Genomic DNA, 20,645 nt, shown 5'->3' with positions numbered 1-20,645 from the left:
AGACCATAGTGCCCACAATGTTCATTACTAAGCTAAACACCTACCTCTGCAACTGGATCCTAAAGGGCCGCCCCCAGGTGGTAAGGGTAGGCAACAACACATATGCTACGCTGATCCTCAACACAGGGGCCCCCTCAGGGATGCATGCCTTGTCCCCTCCTATACTCCCTGTTCACCCAGAACTGCTCCAACACCACCATTAAGTTCAGACGACACAACAGTGGTAAGCCTGATTAGCGACAACGATGAGACAGCCTATAGGGAGGTCAGAAACCTGGCAGTGTGGTGACAGGACATCAACCTCTCCCTTAAAGTGAGCAAGACAAAGGAGCTGATCATGGACTACAGGAAAAGGAGGGCCGAATACATCCCCATTCACACCGATGGGGCTGCAGTTGAGCAGGTCAAGAGTTTCCAATTCCTTGGTGTCCACATCACCAATGAACTATCATGGTCCAAACACAGCAAGACAGTCATGAAGAGGGCACAACACCACTAGCCGGTGTCATAGACTCCAGTCACTTCAAAATTGTCAGAGACTCCAGTCACCAAAGTCATAGATTGTTCTCTGTTACCGCATGGCAAGCAGGCCTGGAGCACCAAGTCTAGGTCTAAAAGGCTCCTCAACAGCTTCTTCCCCCAAGCCATAAGACTGCTGACTATTTACACTTTATATTATCTATGTGTAGTTACTTTACCCCTACTTGCATGTACAAATGACCTCGATTAACCAATACCCCCGCACATTGACCCGTTACCCCCTGTATATACTGTAGCCTTGTTATTGTTATTTTCTTGTGTTACTTTTAATTTTAAAAATTACTTTAGTTTAATTAGTAAATATTTTCTTAGCTCTATTTCTTGAACTGTATTGTTGGTTAAAAACGTGTAAGTAAGCATTTCACGGTAAGGTCTAAACCTGTTGTATTTGGCGCATGTGACAAATACAATTTGATTTGACTACTGAATAAAAAGGTAGGAAAGTGTCATAACACAGCTATTACACAACTATGCATGTCAGAACTTAACATGTTTTAAGGTAAGAAGAATTTAAGGTAAATCCACAACAGAGAGAGAAGTTACTAAAGTGGTCTGGTCTCATACCCGAGCATAGTGGTGTGGTCCTAGCAAGGTGTCCAACAGTAGGGGAAGGTGAGCATCCAGGGATAGCTTGTGGCAAAGGGCTGACAACTCTTCCTTGTCCAGGTAACCAGTGCCTGTGGTGTCACAGCTGTGAAACTCCTCCTTCAGCTGGGCCACATAGCGGTTCTGCTCTTCCTCATCCATCCCAGTACATATTGCAAGGCTTGCACCTACAGTGAAGTGGGATGGCGGACAGGAAGAGACTGTGGTAAGCACAATAAACGTTCAATCACATATGTCTACATCTGCACAACTTCAATTAGTCTTACATCCAGACAACTCTATACATTGCAATAGACTACTAGGCCTGAACTACGTACGGTGGTAAAATGTTTTAGTGAGACGGACCATTTAAATTATTTGCTGCCCTGACAGGCTGACTACACCACTCGCGTCACTAAATACATTTTGAAATTGTTAAATTATTGCGCCAACAAGATTTGTTGCCAAGGACTAAAAGAGAAGTCAGTTCTATTTGTGACGCAGATCGCGCTGCAAGTCCTGCCTCTCCCATCTCCTCCTTTTATGTGTGGATTCATTTGCGGAGTAGAGGAACTTGTGCATTTGAGGTAAAATAACAACTCAATATTTATATCCCAGGACAAATTAGCTAGCAACAGCAAGCTAGCTAAATAGGACAAATTTGCTAGCAAGTGCAAATTAACTAGCTAAATTGCCATAAATGTTTAATGCTTTTCAACCTGTCCCCAAAATAATATAACTGGCTCAGAGTTTGTTTTGATATTTTAACCTACGTATCGCGATTGCGTTTGGTGTGGCGGGACAAAATACATTTATGCATGATTTTTCCCCCCATGGCCTTGGATTACAGCACAGGCCCAAAACATCTGCCTCAGTGGTTGCAATGACCTGCACTGAATTCTGGAGTTGATCTTGATTGGCATCAATTATGTAAGGCGGGTGAGTTCTGTCATTATTGTTATCACCTTAAAGGCTAATTATTTTGTTTGGCCCCTATACATACCATTGCAAAAAATAAAAAAAATAACTTGCTATATATGACCGTCTACGACCTTCGGGTTTAGTAGCACAAGTAACAGCAGTTCATAAATACCAGCATATTCAGCAATTAATGTCCAATTATGTCACTTTGAATAAACTCTGGCACAAGTTGTAAAGGATTGAGGTTGGGTCAACATTTGGCAATGAAGAGAATAGGCTAGAAGAGAATGCTGTTCAAAGACTACAGCTCATCGTTCAACAGTCCCCTCCAAGCTCGGTCCCCTGGGACTGAACACCTCCCTCTGCAACTGGATCCTGGACTTTGACGGGCCGCCCCCAGGTGGTGAGGTTAGGCAACAACACTTACGCCACACTGACCCTCAACACGGGGGGCCCCTCAGGGGTGTGTGCCTAGTCCCCTCCTGTACACCCACAACCGAGACCACGCACGACTCAATCATTAAGTTCACTGACAACATAAGAGCATTGGGCCAGTAACCGAAAGTTTACTAGTTCGAATCACTGAGCCGGCATGTTGGAAAAAAATTCTCCCTCTCAATCCCCACACACACACCCATAATGACAAAGCAAAAACTATTTAAACATTTTTACAAAACTATATATATATATATATATATATATATATATATATATATATATATATAAATAAAAAAGTTCTTATGTAAATGTGATTTTGTTGAAGCAAAATCTCTTTTGTAGAGATTACAGCCTTGAGTATGACGCTACAAGCCTGGCACAGGTGTATTTGGGGAATTTCTCCCATTCTTCTCTGCATACCCCCTCAAGTTCTGTCAGGTTGGACAGGAGCGTCACTGCACAGCTTTTTCAGGGACGGTGCCAGGTTTCCTCCAGATGTGACCCATGGCATTCATGCCAAAGAGTTCAGTCTTGGTTTCATCAGACCAGAGAATCTTGTTTCTCATGGTCTGAGAGTCCTTTAGGTGCCATTTAGCAAATACCAAGTGGCCGGTCATGCGCACACAGACTAACACTTACACTGTATACTGCTGCTACTCATTTTTCAAATGTAATTAGTACATTTTCAAAAAGTACAAAACTTTAAACTGATAACACTTGTAATGCACCCCATCTTATTTTCAGAACATTTGATTGTGCATTCATTGGGGTTTCACATATCTTTCACCTCCAAATCATTCAAGCAACAACAAAGAATTATGAAATACTATGAGAACATTTTGTTTATTCACTATTAAATCATTTAAAATAGCATTTAAAGCTGCAATGTGTTACTTTTTGGACAACCTGACCAAATTGACTGGAAATGTGAGTTACAGATCTGTCGTTCTCATTGAAAGCAAGTTTAAGAAGCTGTAGATCTGTTCTGTGTGCGCCATTTCTATGCTTTCCATTCTTAAAATGTTGCTTTACTTTCAGTTTTGTACACCAACTTCAAACAGCTAAAAATACAATATTATTGGTTATGGAAGATATATTTCACAGCGGTTTTGATGGTACAATGATTCTCCACATGCTTGTTTTGTCACAAACTGAAATTAGGCAAACTATTAGAATTTTAGCAACCTGGAAATGGCAGAGTGATTTCTGCATATTGCATCTTTAATCCAATAGCAAAAAATACAAGATACAAATTTCAAAACTGTTCTTTGAAGTGCTGAAGAGAAAGCATAGTAGATGGTAAATATTATTTTCTATACAGTATTTGACTATAACTTGACATACAAATTATAAAAATAAATGTATCTAATGGCAGGTTGTGAGCATGTTGATAAATACAGCTTCAGCTTCATTATCCTTATACAGTACATACAAAGGACAAATCATCAGAAATAGGGGTATTGTTAGCTAATGTTAACATGTATCAGTGTTGTATGCCATTTCTGCCCCATGCAACATTGTACCAGATCACATTTTCTACGTGACTTGTCAACTGATACATTATCACCTGTCTCTCTGTTTGAAAGTGTTTCAATGGAACTCACATAATGAGTGGAATATATTGTTATATAAAACCCAGCTATTTCAGCAGTGCATTGTACACTACACTATAATTCCTAATGGTAGTACATAAGAGTGACTCTTTCCAGTATGTGCAATTGAAGCACACTGGCTGATGGAGAATGCAGTATATGAGTAGGCAGCCCTTGTAAATCTAAATAATTCCAGGACATTTGGTTCAGTTGTCAACTAACGTGAATTCAATGTGAACATTGGCATTGACAAATCCAATGACATTTCACTATGTCAGTGGATTTAGGTTTAAAGTTGGGTGAAACAAAAATGACAAAATGCCCTTGTGTTGATGACTCTTTGCAAATCCAATTAGTTTTACAGTACGTTAACTAGGCACTACATAATCTTGGTTCAGTAGTTATCCATTTCGAGCAGTTTGATTGATAGTCATTATCATCATTGTACATTAGAGTATATACACACACCATACTTTATATATGTTTCTACTTTGAGAACTACATAATGAAAAATGTATGTCTGTAAAGTCTGTAGTAGACAAACCAGTTAAAAATCTATAGGTTTATCAAACGGTTAAGTGATTATCAATTAAGAAAGTCAGATTAAAGATGCACTATGAAAAGAATCACTTCACCATTTCCTGGTTGCTAAAAATCTAACATGCTGACTGACCACACCGCTTGCGTTACGTGTGTGAGCATTACTAAATAAATGTACACATATGTTAGTCAATCATTTAATCCAAACTGCTCGTGCACATCTGCGTAGCCAGGCACTAAAATAGAACTTAGTTCAATTTGACAGCTGATGTGCTGCAAGTCACGCCTCTCCCATCTCCTCATTGGTTTTTAGGAGCATATACTCACGTGGCTGATTGAAAGATGAACTGATGTCCACACTCCAGTCGGTAGTGGTAACGCACCTTAAAGTTGGTTGCTAACTGCCATATAATGTCCAAAGAAGACCGAAGGAGGAGAGATTACTAGAAACAAACTAGTTTTACCCTTATATCTGTGGATTCAATTGTCAGAGTGGAGGACCGTGTGCATTTCAGGTAAAATAACAACCTAGTGTTTATATTCCAGGACAAATTAGCTAGCAACAGCAAGATAACTAGCCAAATGTCCATGAATGTTTCAAGTGTTTCGACCTGTCCCCAAATTAATATAGTTTGTTCATTGTTCGTTTTGATAGTTCAACATGCGTGTCATGATTGCGTCTGGTGTGGATGGAAAAAAAATCAACATGCGCGCAATGGCGCATGCCCGGTCTAGTCAGCATGTAATAGTTTGTCTAATTTCAGTTTGTGGTGCAAAACAAGCAATTATAATGTAGAGAATCATTGTACCATTTAAACCGCTTCTAAATATATTTTCCATAACCAAAAATATGTCATTTTCAGCTGGTGTACATAACCGAAAGAAAGAGACAAAAACAAAATGTAATAACGGGAAGCATAGAACAGATGTACTGCTTCTTAGACTTGCTTTCAATGAGTGACAGATCTATAACACCCATTTCTATGCAAATTTGGTCAGGTCACCCAAAAAGTTACATATTGCAGCTTTAAGTAATAGTAAACTGTATTTTAACAAAAGAGAGAATTATCTAAGGGATAATCAACCTTCCACTGAGTTGCATTATTTTCCAGAGAACGCATAGAGCCCCTCATTGATTATTCCTTTTAAACTAAGGCTATAATTTAACACATTTTCCACTAGAAATGTGTTGATTTGCAGGTAGAAATGTGTTCAACATCCACTGAAGTAGCTAGCAAGTTTACTACATAGCTACAGTACAAGTTGCTGTTGTAACCAAACAAACATACTTGCTATTTAGCTATCCAAACCATCAGTCCTACTTTGCGATTATGAAAATCGAATTCAACAAAACCAAATAGGCCTGTTTTATATTCGAATTCTGCTTTCAAAAACGGTTCAAACAAAACAAAAAATGAACTACAGCCATTGCATTCTATCACGCAAATAACTGTGCGTTATAGGGAACCACCACATGCTCTAGAATGCGCTTCAAGACAATCAGAAAGGACTGTTCAACAATGCCATTGTAGAAATAAAAAATAATGTGAGCATTATATTGTAAAAGGCAATTACTTTATATGAACATGTATTGCCATCTGAAAGATGAAACACTGATTAAGTTGAGTGAAAAAGTGGCTGATTTAATTGAAAATGTGCTTAGAGTTATGAAACTTCTGCCCTTTTAATGATCTGTTAAGTTTTGTACTAAGAGTTGTGGAAATGTACTACATGGGCCTACTTGTGAAAACTGCACCAAAGCTATTAAAAAAATATATTTTATCTCTGCATTGTAAGGAAGGGATCGTAACTAAGCGTTTCATGATTAAATCTACACCTGTTGTATTAAGGGCATGTGACAATTTGTTTTTATTTGATTTTCTTTATAAGTAGGAATAAACAAATTCACATAAATCATTATTGATGCATGTGTCTTTTTCCAATCACCCCATTGAATAAATAAAGTTGCCCATAATTGCACACTGTGCAAAGAAAAATATAGCCTGTCTAATGTCATGCATTAACAGACTAGTCATAGTTTGTTCTAGCCCAGCATTGGACTAAAGGATCCTAACGTTACTCCTTAGTCCAAGGACCTTACATGGGCTCCCGAGTTGCACAGCGGTCTAAGGCACTGCATCTCAGTGCTAGAGGAGTCACTACAGACCCTGGTTTGATTCCAGGCTGTATCACAACCGGCCGTGATTGGAAGTCCCATAGGGCGGTGCAAAATTGGCCCAGCGTCTTTCGGGTTGTAAATAACAATTTGTTCTTTGCTGACGTGGCTAGTTAAATAAAGATACAATTTAAAAAATAAACTTTGTTTAAAAAGGGCTAATTGGCTGTGGAAGACAAAACAGCCAAATACTCCATCTAAACATGAATCATGCTGTATGGTCCTAGAAACATAAATCCCTCTACTTTCATATCACATCAAAATAATTTCAAATGCAAAACACACTTACCCTGACGATGGCACCTTAATTGGGGAGGAAGGGCTCATAGTGGGCCTTAAGGCTGGAACAGTATAAATGGAATGGTAAGGAACACATTAAACACGGTTTCCATGTGTTTGAGACCATTCCATTACACTCCATTCCAGACATTATTATGAGCCGTCCTCCCATATGTAGCCTCGTACGCTGTTTAAATCGGTTAACACAGTTGCGGCCTAGTCTTTTTTAGTGACAACACATTTGTGGCATCAGTATTCCCTTTACACACGTGTTGAGAGATGCATAAAGCCTATTACCACTGGTAGTCCACTCGGTCTTCCATCCGTTTTCCGTAAACAAGCACTGTAACATGGAAATTAGACCGTGTGGGAACCCTAACGTGTATCGATTTAACACACATATTTATTTGCATTATTATTTCTTGCCAATATAAATTAACCTCCTTATGCTTCCAAAACCGTACCGCAAGTATTGCATAATTTTCAGGCAGAACACACCGCTCATAACAAAAAACTTCCTCCCCTACAGAAGACGCCATCCAATGACTTGTGTAATGTAATAGAACAGAGGCGTGATCAAGGGCTACATTCATTCTATCACAGATTGATCAATACTAGGCAGCAGGCTTCTTGGCTTGAAGTCGCAAGCGTGAGTCGGCTATGCTTCACCATGGGAACGGGAAACAAGCCATGACGAAACAAAAATAAGGTAAAATAGAAGACAAAAAGGATACAAAGTAGCCTATCCAAACTATCCACTTTTCGCGCAGTCTATGAACTAAAACCGTTACCAAGTGGCATCATCCTTTCCATTTGTAAACAATAATTATTGCTATTTTCTGACAGAGTAGGCTAGCCTAATAATAATTAAATTGTTCTTACCGTTTTAACAGTAGCCTATACCGAAGCCTCTAAGAATAGTCACAGCTGGTCCAACATGAGCATCGGATTATGCGTTTTCTTTTTGAAAATATGAAGATGGGTTCCGTCTGTCTCGGGGTTCTTTTATGGAAAACGGGTCATGTTTGCATAGCTCTTGTCTATGAAGTGACCACAAGTAGATATGAGCGTGGCGTGTGGAAATCTCACTCCTTACGTGGGCTACAGAGGGAAGATCTCTCTCAATTTCCTCCTAGCGTCCACTGGAGGCTGGCACTCAGAAGTACCGAAAACTAGGATACGCTGTGCTTTGCTTTGAGGCGTTTGAAGAAAACGTGCGCGTTATTTTTGCACAGGCGTTGCTGACGCATGCCAGATCTTACAACGCATGGATAAGTATTTTAAGTATCAGCTAACCATATCGTAATTTATAGCAACCTGTAAATCGATGACGTGGCACGCAACCATTGGTTGATGCATGCAACGTCTGAGCAGGGGAATGGAACCATTTTCATGCTGGAGGCTCAAGCTCGCAGCACCTACTGGTCAGACAGTTGTCTATGTATTTATTTAGAATCAGAGAGCTGGGGCTTGAACGAGTGCAGGCAACTGCCGACTGACTGATCAACAAATCACCTTGGCTTGCATCATAAAAAACGACTCATTATTATTTGCAGATCAGTCAATCAATCATAATTTACCCATCATATATCATGGTTTTGATCCTCTCGAACACTGCCCTAGTTTACATGACTGACTGCTCCAGACTGTAGTGCCAAATTAGTCGTCTATTAGCTTTATGCCTGCACAGTAGGCTACAAAAGACACCTATCCCACATACGTATACTACAGCATTCTGTGCAAAATATTTTTTTATTTTATTTCACCTTTATTTAATCAGGTAGGCCAGTTGAGAACAAGTTCTCATTTACAACTGCGACCTGGCCAAGACAAAGCAAAGTAAGTGAGACAAAAACAACAACACAGAGTTAAACATGGGATAAACAAATGTACTGTCAATAACACAATATAAAATCTGTATACAGTGTGTGTAAATGAAGTAAGGAGGTAAGGCAATAAATAGGCCAAAATGGTGAAGTAATTACAATTTAGCAATTAACACTGGAGTGATAGATGTGCAAGTATAAATACTGGTGTGCAAAAGAGCAGAAAATAAAAATATGGGGATGAGGTAAGTAGTTGGATGGGCTATTTACAGATGGGCTGTGAACAGCTGCAGCGATCGGTAAGCTGCTCTGACAGCCGATGCTTGAGGGAGATATGAGTCTCCAACTTCAGTGATTTTTGCAATTCGTTCCAGTCATTGGCAGCAGAGAACTGGAAGGAAAGGCGGCCAAAGAGGTGTTGGCTTTGGGGATGACCAGTTAAATATACCTGCTGGAGTGTGTGCTACGGGTGGGTGTTGCTATGGTGACCAGTGAGCTGAGATAAGGCGGAGCTTTACCTAGCAAAGACTTATTGATGACCTGGAGCCAGTGGGTTTGGCGATGAATATGTAGCGAGGAGCAGCCAACGAGAGCATACAGGTCGCAATGGTGGGTAGTATATGGGGCTTTGGTGACCAAACGGATGGCACTGTGATAGACTGCATCCAATTTGCTGAGTAGAGTGTTGGAGGCTATTTTGTAAATGACATCGCCGAAGTTGAGGATCGGTAGGATAGTCGGTTTTACGAGGGTATGTTTGGCAGCATGAGTGAAGGAGGCTTTGTTGCAAAATAGGAGGCCGATTGTAGATTTAATTTTGGATTGGAGATGCTTAATGCGAGTCTGGAAGGAGAAATTACAGTCTAGCCAGACACCTAGGTATTTATAATTGTCCACATGCTCTAATTCAGAACCGTCCAGAGTAGTGATGCTGGGTGGGCGGGCGGGTGCGGGCAGCGACCGGTTAAAGAGTATGCATTTAGTTTTACTAGCGTTTAAGAGCAGTTGTAGGCCACGAAGGAGTGTTATATGGCATTGAAGCTTGTTTGGAGGTTTGTTAACACAGTGTCCAAAGAAGGGCCAGATGTATACAGAATGGTGTCATCTGCGTAGAGGTGGATCAAAGAATCACCTGCAGAAAGAGCGACATCATTGATATATACAGAGAAAAATGTCGGCCCGAGAATTGAACCCTTTGTCACCCCCACAGAGACTGCCAGAGGTCTGGACAACAGGCCGTCTGATTTGACACACTGAACTCTATCCTAGAAGTAGTTAGTGAACCAGACGAGGCAGTCATTAGAGAAACCAAGGCTGTTGAGTCTGCCGATAACAATACAGTGATTGACAAAGTTGAAAGCCTTGGCCAGGTCGATGAAGACTACTGCACAGTACTGTTTATTGCCAAAACTATAGTTTGTTAACAATACATTTGTGGAGAGGTTGAAAAATGAGTTTTAATGACTCCAACCTAAGTGTAGGTAAACTTACGACTTCAACTTTTGGTCTGTAACAGTTTGCATCTAGATCGTCTCCCCCTTTGAAGAGGGGGATGACTGTGGACGCTTTCTAATCTTTAGGAATCTCAGACGATACGAAAGTAATTTTAGGAAAGAGGGTCCAGATCTTCTAGCCCAGCTGATTTGTAGGGATCCAGATTCTGCAGCTCTTTCAGTACATCAGCTGTCTGGATTTGGGTGAAGGAGAAGCACTGGGGGGGGGGGGGGGGGGGGGGGGCTTGGGCCAGTAGCTGCGGGGGGTGCAGAGCTGTTGGCTGGGGTTGGGGTAGCCAGGTGGAAAGCGTGGCCAGCCGTAGAAAAATGCTTATTGAAATTCCCGATTATCGTGGATTTATCGGTGGTGACAGTGTTTCCTAGCCTCAGTGCACTGGGCAGCTGAGAGGTGCTGCTCTTATTCTCCATGGACTTTACAGTGTCCCAAAACTTTTTGGAGTTAGTGCTGCAGGATGCAAATTTCTGTTTGAAAAAGTTAGCCTTTGCTTTCCTAACTGACTGTGTATATTGGTGTATGACTTTCCTGAAAAGTTGCATATCGCGGGGACTATTCAAAGCTAGTGCAGTGAGCCACAGGATGTTTTTGTGCTAGTCAAGGGCAATCAAGTCTGGAGTGAACCAAGGGCTATAGCTGTTCTTAGTTCTACATTTTTGGAAAGGGGCATGCTTATTTAAGATGGTGGGGAAGGTACTTTTGAAGAACGTTGAACGTCGGGCCAGGTCGATTAGAAAGGCCTGCTCGCAGAAGTGTTTTAGGGAGCATTTGACAGTGATACGGTGTGGTCGTTTGGCCACGAACCCATAAGACGCAGGCAATGATCGCTGAGATCCTGGTTGAAAACAGCAGAGGTGTATTTAGAGGGCAAGTTGGTCAGGATGATATCTATGAGGGTGCCCATGTTGTACCTGGTAGGTTCCTTGATAATTTGTGTGATATTGAGGGCATCCAGCTTAGATTGTAGGACGGCCGGGGTGTTAAGCATATCCCAGTTTAGGTCACCTACCTGTACGAACTCTGAAGATAAATGGGGGGCAATCAATTCACATATGGTGTCCAGGGCACAGCTGGGAGCTGAGGGGGGTCAATAACAAGCGGCAACATTGAGAGACTTATTTCTGGAGAGATGGATTTTTAAAAGTAGTAGCTCAAACTGTTTGGGCATAGACCTGGATAGTAGGACAGAACTCGGCAGGCTCTCTCTACAGTAGATTGCAACTCCGTCCCCTTTAGCAGTTCTATCTTGACGGAAAATGTTGTAATTGGGGATGGAAATTTCAGAATTTTTGGTGGCCTTCCTAAGCCAGGATTCAGACACAGCTAGGACATCAGGGTTGGCGGAGTATGCTAAAGCAGTGAATAAAGCTAACTTAGGGAGGAGGCTTCTGATGTTAACATGCATGAACCCAAGGCTTTTCCGTTACAGAAGTCAACAAATGAGAGTGCCTGGGAACACACAGGGCCTGGGTTAACCTCTACATCACCAGAGGAACAGAGGAGGAGTAGGATAAGGGTACGGCTAAAGGCCAGTATGGTATTTTTGTCTTTTGTCTGTAATAAAGCCCTTTTGTGGGGCTGGGCCTGGCTGCCGAGTGGGTGGGCCTGACTCCCAAGTGGGTGAGCCTATGCCCTCCCAGGCCCACCCATGGCTGCATCCTTGCCCAGTCATGTGAAATCCATAGATTAGGGCCTAATGAATTTATTTAATTCGAATGATTTCCTTATGTGAACTGTAACTGAGTAAAATCTTTGAAATTGTTGCATGTTGCGTTTATATTTTGTTCGGTATATATATATATATATATATATGTTATTATTTTGGGCAGTGTATGTGGATTAATGTACATTTTGCCTTCCCCTAATGGAATTTAATATTATTTTGTACATGTTTTACCCCAGTCCAGTTGGTGGCAACAATTCTCCTTTTGAGTGTAGTTTTCCATAAAACCCAAAGAAGAAAAAGATGCAATGCTCTTGACCATCCCACTGCTACTGTTCTAGATGACTGTTGGGAATATACTAGTAGACAAGTCAGTGGTTTTGGTTGGACAGTTTGCTGATGAGTGGTATGAGGGAGTTGGAGGTTGGCCCTTCTGTGGTGATAAGGGATGTTCCTCAATGGTTACTCCCAGATCCTGTTGTTGATTTAACCTTGGTAGAGAAAAGGAAAGATTGATCAGAAGTCAGTGATATAGGGAAACTGGTTGACAATTACATTGGTAGAGGTTTTATGCTTTAAAAAAATATATATATTTTCACACATGGATCCAAGGACCCAGATAGTGGGCGCACAGGAGCAGGCATTTGAATTTCTGAATTTGATATGGAGAAGACTAACAGATGAACTGTCAGTATACTCAGTTGTACTGTTGGCAATAGTAGTTGCTTCCAGTGGGTGGAGGAATTAGAATTAGAATTATAGTATGCTCAGATTCTCTGTCTGTATTGAATAGTTTATCATCTGGTAAATCTAAAAGGAGTGACCTACTATTGGAGGTATTAATATTATTATGGAGAATTGAGAGACTGGGTGTAGTAGTGAGATTCTGCTGGGTCCCAGTACTTTTGTGTGTGGAAGGGAATTGATGATTTAAGATGATATTTTCCAAAATGTCACAACGCGCTGACAGAAAGAGAAAGCGTACGGCTAATTCCTCAGCTAGCAATGCTCAGGCATCATCCAATGCCATTACACAGGAGGCAAATGCTTTGGATTGACAACTGCCACAACTATACTGGTCTGACAGACTCTGACCGTGTCAGATGAGGATTTTCCTTTTTTGCCTATAATCCCAAACAAACCTCCAGTTTCCAAGAAAGGCATGTTTGAACTGGGCCCAGATGCCACTGCCAATAATGATGTTATCGCTACTCTTTCCAGGCTCACCAATACAAGGTGCGATGCCTTAGAGAAAATGGTTGGCGACAACTCAATGAAAATCGAGGGCTTAAAAAAAAACGGTTGACTTTGCATGCATGGAAATCAAGGATGTTAAGAAGAAGGTAGCCCACATCGAAAAGCGTGTTGAAAAGGAGGAGGTAAAGATGGACTTGTGCCAAAGAAGAATCGCGGAACTCGAAAGCTACTCCAGACGGTGGAATCTGATACTGTACGGAGTTTCCGAAGCAGATGGGGAGAACGTCTGCCAAGCTATCCTACCTGTGGAGAGGGCTAAACTAGCAGATGTTGTCGACACTGTACATCGCCTTGGCACGAGAAGGCAGGGTGACTCCAAGCCTAGAGGTGTCATTCTCCAGTTCACATCACGGACCTACAGGGATGCCATCTGGAAAGCAGCCAATAAATCTACTTTCCTACGCGATAACAATCTACATTTTGCTGAAGACCTCTCGAAAGGAGAGAAACTGGCCAGCTGTGGAAAAAGCTCTTCATCGAAGGGCGCACTTTCATCAACGGATCCGAAATCAACCATAGACTGTGCCTGGTGGTCAACATAGGCTACCTAGATAGCTCCCGGTTCTAAGGTGATTTAACCTTCATTCTAACTGCACAGGACTACTGGAGTAATGGATATTTGCTATCCATAAGTATTACCCTGCGAATCATTACCCGAAGAAACTCAAAGACATTAACATTGATTGTACTTTTTTTGTTGAGCATCCAGAAACAGTTTCACATTTATTTTGGCATTGTCTACATGTAAAACAATTATGGAAAGATATTCACAGTTTTGTAATTGTTAATATTCTTTACGACTTTTGTTTTTTTATGGGAGAATGTGCTGCTCGGTTTCCTTAAACATAATAAAGAAACATTTTTACCTTGTGCTAATGGAAAAATGTCATTCATAAATATAAATTCACTAATAAAAATGCTTCTGTGTTTTCTATAAGGAATTCGAGCAGTACATTAAGACCATTCATTATACATTCCTCTAATAAGAAAGCTGTTAAAACAATCAATGTGTGCATCTTAAGGTCTTTGTATAGTCTCATTTGTTGTACCCCCTAGCATATGTTATCATTGTCTGTATACTTATATGTATACTGATTTTTCTCCAATTAAAAAACTAACAAAAAATACTATACTGCAATTCCAACTACAAAACGCCATAGTTTTACAACAACTTGCCTAGATAACAGCTAAATGTTTGTTTTTGTCTTTGTTATATATACTCATTCTTTTTTTCCGAGGCTCCACATGGAAAATATGAATGTTATTTCCAACAACCAATGAGCAGTCTCTTTGGCAATGACAGGGAGTGGCAAGGAGTGGAATGTTCGCTAAAGAGACTGGTACTCAGACTAGATGTTACACATTGTCCTGTAAAGACATACACAAGTATTGTATTGCTATGACCAATCAGATAAACATGAATAGGTAAATGGGGCATGTAAATGTGTCAAAAGTAATTGGTTACAATTAATCATTATTGGTTACAGTTATGCTATTTTCTACCTCAACTGCTCATTTTAGTTCAGAATTTAATGTAATTTCTATCTTTCAATAAAGATGTGAGCTCGTTTTCCACAGTTCTTCATGTTTTTGTTGATTATTATGAACCTTTTTCCACTGTAGCTGGCTGTGTGGACTTTCCTGTACAACTGCCATTTTTATGAAAACCTTTCCACAACAAGTAAAAAACAAGCTCTGAATGGGAAAATCGTTTTGAAAGGTCATGCAACTCCGAATTCCAACTCGGGAACTCATGCCTCTTTCTAGAGCTCCGACTTTCTGACCTGAAGATCACTGAAAATTCTCGAAATTGAGTTTCTATTGATCATCCTTGAGATGTTTCTACAACTTGGGAGTCCACCTGTGGTCAATTCAATTGATTGGACATGATTTAGAAAGGCACACACCTGTCTATATAAGGTCCCATAGTTGACAGTGCATGTCAGAGCAAAAACCAAGCCTGGAGGTTGAAGGAATTGTCCGTAGAGCGCCGAGATATTGAAGATCCCCAGAGCACAGTGGACTCCATCATTCTTAAATGGAAGAAGTTTGGAACCACCAAGGCTCTTCCTCGAGCTGGCCGTTCACCGAAACTGAGCAATCGGGGGAGGAGGCTTTGGTCAGGGAGTTGAAGAAGAACCCAATCATCACTCTGACAGAGCTCCATAGTTCTTCTGTGGAGATGGGAGAACCTTCCAGAAGGACAACCATTTCTGCAGAACTCCACCAATCAGGCCTTTATGGTAGAGTGGAAGCCACTCCTCCTCGGAAGCCATTCGTCAGTAAAAGGCACATGACAGCCCGCTTGGAGTTTGCCAAAATGCACCTAAAGGACTCGCAGACTATGAGAAACAAGATTCTCTGGTCTGATGAAACCAAGATTTAACTTTTTGGCATGAATGCCAAGCGTCACGTCCGGAGGAAACCTGGCACCATCCTTACGGTGAAGCATGGTGGTGGCAGCATCATGCTGGGGGATGTTTTTCAGCGGCAGGGACTGGGAGACTAGTCAGGATCGAGGAAAAGATGAACGGAGCAAAGTACAGAGAGATCCTTGACGAAAACCTGCTCCAGAGCGCTCAGGAGCTCAGACTGGGGCAAAGGTTCACCTTCCAACAGGACAACAACCCTACTGTAAGTACACAACCAAGACATGTCTCTGAATGTCTTTGAGTGGCCCAGACAGAGCCTGGACTTGAACCTGATAGAACATCTCTGGAGAGACCTGAAAATACCTGTGCAGAGACGCTCTCCATCCAAACTGACAGAGTTTGAGACGATCTGCAGAGAAGAATGGGAGAAACTCCCTAAATACAGGTGTGCCAAACTTGTAGCGTCATACCCAAGAAGACTCGAGGCTGTAATCGCTGCCAATGGTGCTTCAATAAAGTACCCAGTAAAGTGTCTCAATACTTATATAAAATGTTTGTTTTTTTAATACATTTGCAAACATTTCTAGAAATCTATTTTTGCTTTGTCACTATGGGGTATTGTGTATAGATTGATGATGGTAGAAAACAATTGAATCAATTTTAGAATACGGCTGTAACGTAACAAAATGTGGATAACGTCAAGGAGTCTGAATACTTTCCCAATGCACTGTAGGCTATATGTCCACTCTAGCCAACAGTGCGCAGATAGTGCTGGTTGGAAAATGTGCATATTGTTTATGGGATTTTAGAATATTCACATGAAAATCTGTAGCCAATTGGATGGAAAACAGCACTAGTCAGAGTAAATGTTTTATGATTATATCTTGCTCAGCAGACAGAGAATGTCCATGAGAGCCCATGTGTGTACAGAGGGTGATTGCCAAAATACTAGATTATACACTGGATTGTTACCAAATTTTTGTTACACTGTTTATATACCTCTCCAGTATTTATATACTGGATTATTGACATAGCTCACTGTAATATATCTACTGCTGTATATATCATTCTTAGTATATATGTTTGGTGTATATACACATAGATTGCATTTGGATTACTGATAGTGTTATTTGGGTTGTTAACTGGCATTCGTGAGTTCTTGTTTTTTAGTTTTCATTATTATTTGTGTACACTATCGGTCAAAAGTTTTAGAACACCTACTCATTCAAGGGTTTTTCTTTATTTTCTACATTTGTAGAATAATAGTGAAGACATCAAAACTATGAAATAACATATGAAATCATGTAGTCGCCAAAAAAGTGTTAAACATAGGGTGGCTATTTCACATTCTCCAAATAGTCACCCTTTGCCTTGATGACAGATTTGCACACTCTTGGCATTCTCTTAACCAGCTTCACCTGGAATGCTTTTCCAACAGTCTTGAAGGAGTTCCCACACATGCTGAGCACTTGTTGGCTGCTTTTTTTTCACTCTGCAGTCCGACTCATCCCAAACCATCTTAATTTGGTTGAGGTCGGGTGATTGTGGAGGCCAGGTCATCTGATGCAGCACTCCATCACTCTCCTTCTTGGTAACACAGCCTGGAGGTGTGTTGGGTCATTGTCCTGTTGAAAAACAAATGATAGTCCCACTAAGCCCAAACCAGATGGGATGGCGTATCGCTGCAGAGTGCTGTGGTAACCATGCTGGTTAAGTGTGCCTTGAATTCTAAATAAATCACAGACAGTGTCACCAGCAAAGAACCCCCACACCATAACACCTCCTCCTCCATGCTTTACGGTGGGAAATACATATGCAGAGATCATCAGTCTACACACACCACATCTCACAAAGACACAGTGGTTGGAACCAAAAATCTCAAATTTAGACTCCAGACCAAAGAACACATTTCCACTGGTCTAATATCCATTGCTTGTGTTTCTTGGCCCAAGCAAGTCTCTTCTTTTCATTGGTGTCCTTTAGCAGTGGTTTCTTTGCAGCAATTTGACCATGAAGGCCTGATTCACACAGTCTCCTCTGAACAGTTGATGCTGAGATACGTCTGTTACTTTAACTCTGTGAAACATTTATTTGGGTTGTAATTTCTGAGGCTGGTAACTCTAATGAACCTATCCTCTGCGGCAGAGGTAACTCTGGGTCTTCCATTCCTGTTGCGGTCCTCATGAGAGCCAGTTTCATCATAGTGCTTGATGGTTTTTGCGACTGCACTTGAAGAAACTTTCAAAGTTCTTGAAATTTTCCAGATTGACTGACCATGTCTTACAGCAATGATGGACTGTCATTTCTCTTTGCTTATTTGAGCTGTTCTTGCCATAATATGGACTTATCGTATTTTAACAAATAGGGCTATCTTCTGTATACAAGAATAAATAGTGTAAAACTTTGAGTCTTTGATCATCTGTTACATACTAAACATATTTATTAGAATCGCGGTGTTATTCATCTGCTGTAATGTAATTCCACTTGTGTATTTCACAATGTCCCCCTATGGCTTCACCCTTCCAGCTGACACTAGGGGAGAAAGTTTCTGACCTGGAGCTCAATATAACCCACAAGGACTTGGTGATCGTGACCAACAAGGATACAGAGATAACTGCAGACCTCATAATCTGCTGCACAGGAATTGAAAATCAACACTGCAGGATATAGTTCCAACCTGAGTAAGTTGCTGAGTAATTGTCTGTCTTGTCCACTAGGGGGAGGCTTTGTGCCATGTGTGACTGACTCCAAGGCAGCCGAAACCCCAAGATATACTGCTCAAAGCGCTGTTGATAAAACTATGATGAGAGTCCAAGATCTATGTAAAATAGTTTTGCTGGATATATAACAAAAACTTGTTTTATTCATCACAGTAATGCCTGTGAAAGCAGGTTTTCCTTACTTACAAAGCATGTAGAGGTCTGTAATTTTTTATCATAGGTACACCTCAAATGTGAGAGACGGAATCTAAAACAAATATCCAGAAAATCACATTGTATGATTCTTTTGTAATTAATTTTATTGCATGACATAAGTATTTGATCACCTACCAACCAGTAAGAATTCCGTCTCTCACAGACCTGTTAGTTTTTCTTTAAGAAGCCCTCCTGTTCTCCACTCATTACCTGTATTAACTGCACCTGTTTGAACTCATTACCTATATAAAAGACACCTGTCCACACACTCAATCAAACAGACTCCAACCTCTCCACAATGGCCAAGACCAGAGAGCTGTGTAAGGACATCAGGGATAAAATTGCAGACCTGCACAAGGCTGGGCTGGGATGGGCTACAGAACAATAGGCAAGCAGCTTGGTGAGAAGGCAACAACTGTTGGCTCAATTATTAGAAAATGGAAGAAGTTCAAGATGACGGTCAATCACCCTTGGTCTGGGGCTCCATGCAAGATCTCACCTCGTGGGGTGATGAGGAAGGTGAGGGATCAGCCCAGAACTACACGGCAGGACCTGGTCAATGACCTGAAGAGAGCTGGGACCACAGTCTCAAAGAAAACCATTAGTAACACACTACGCCGTCATGGATTAAAATCCTGCAGACCTGCACAAGGCTGGGCTGGTCCCCCTGCTCAAGCCAGCGCATGTCTAGGCCCGTCTGAAGTTTTCCAATGACCATCTGGATGATCCAGAGGAGGAATGGGAGAAGGTCATGTGGTCTGATGGGACAAAAATAGAGCTTGTTGGTCTAAAGGATGAGTACAACCCCAAGAACATAATCCCAACCATGAAGCATGGAGGTGGAAACATCATTTGTTGGGGATTTTTTTCTGCAAGGGGACAGGACGACTGCACCGTATTGAGGGGAGGATGGATGGGGCCATGTATCGTGAGATTTGGGCCAACAACCTCCTTCCCTCAGTAAGAGCATTGAAGATGGGTTGTTGCTGGGTCTTCCAGCATGACAACGACCCGAAACACACAGCTAGGGCAACTAAGGAGTGGCTCCGTAAGAAGCATCTCAAGGTCCTGGAGTGGCCTAGCCAGTCTCCAGACCTGAACCCAATAGAAAATCTTTGGAGGGAGCTGAAAGTCCCTATTGCCCAGCGACAGCCCCGAAACCTGAAGGATCTGGATAAGGTCTGTATGGAGGAGTGGGCCAAAATCCCTGCTGCAGTGTGTGCAAACCTGGTCAAGAACTACAGGAAACGTATGATCTCTGTAATTGCAAACAAAAGTTTCTGTACCAAATATTAAGTTCTGCTTTTCTGATTTATCAAATACTTATGTCTTGCAATAAAATGCAAATTAATTACTTAAAAATCATACAATGTGATTTTTTTAAATTTTTGTTTTAGATTTTGTCTCTCACAGTTGAAGTGTACCTATGATAAAAATGACAGACCTCTACATGCTTTGTAAGTGGGAAACACTGTCGATTTAGCAGGTTATCAAATACTTGTTCTCCCCACTGTATATATTTCTATTAACTGGCCTATTTAATGTTTGTTTTACTTGGTTACACACCGTATGTTACATCATGATAAAGCACCTCACTTGACATTTAGCTCATTGGTCATGTACAGTAAGTAGTATGTTGCTAGGCTACCTATGCACATTTGTTTGGGAAGACTGTCCAATCCTAGCCTTAGAATGTATTGTGTACCGTGGGAAAGTACTTAAAGTAAAAAATACTTTAAAGCACTACTTACGCAATTTTTGGGGTATATGTACTTCACTATTTATATTTTTTTACAAATTGTATTTCACTACATTCCTAAAGAAAATATTTTCCCTGACAACTCAAAGTACTCGTTAAATTTTAAATGCTTAGCACACAATTGATTGTGAAATTCACACACTTACGGTCTGGCGGACTCACAAAACACAAATTCATATTTTGTAAATAATGTCTGTTGGTGTGCCCCTGGCTACATTTTTTTACAAGGAAATGGTGCCGTCAGCTTGGCTGTGATACAATTACATTTACTTA

The 20,645-nt window shown here is 41.0% G+C and overlaps 1 protein-coding gene across 2 annotated transcripts in view; it reads right to left on the bottom strand.

Moving 5' to 3' along the window:
• The window catches only part of LOC109899664 (ninein-like protein), a 37,294-nt gene extending 28,946 nt beyond the window's left edge, over positions 1-8,348 (bottom strand). The window contains exons 1-2 of one of the 2 annotated variants that reach the window (XM_031835820.1): positions 7,954-8,348; positions 1,105-1,313 (exon numbers count right to left, since the gene is read on the bottom strand). In XM_031835820.1, coding sequence (XP_031691680.1) covers positions 1,105-1,287 — 183 coding nt within the window. In that variant the 5' untranslated portion in view covers positions 1,288-1,313; positions 7,954-8,348. The remainder of the gene's footprint in view (positions 1-1,104; positions 1,314-7,953) is intronic. The other variant, XM_031835821.1, reaches the window with a different exon arrangement.
• Between the last annotated feature and the right edge of the window lie 12,297 nt (positions 8,349-20,645).

Source organism: Oncorhynchus kisutch, linkage group LG11, assembly GCF_002021735.2.
Source record: "Oncorhynchus kisutch isolate 150728-3 linkage group LG11, Okis_V2, whole genome shotgun sequence".
Taxonomy (NCBI): domain Eukaryota; kingdom Metazoa; phylum Chordata; class Actinopteri; order Salmoniformes; family Salmonidae; genus Oncorhynchus; species Oncorhynchus kisutch.
Note: the sequence above shows the minus strand (reverse complement) of the source record. Positions and strands in the feature narration are given on the sequence as shown.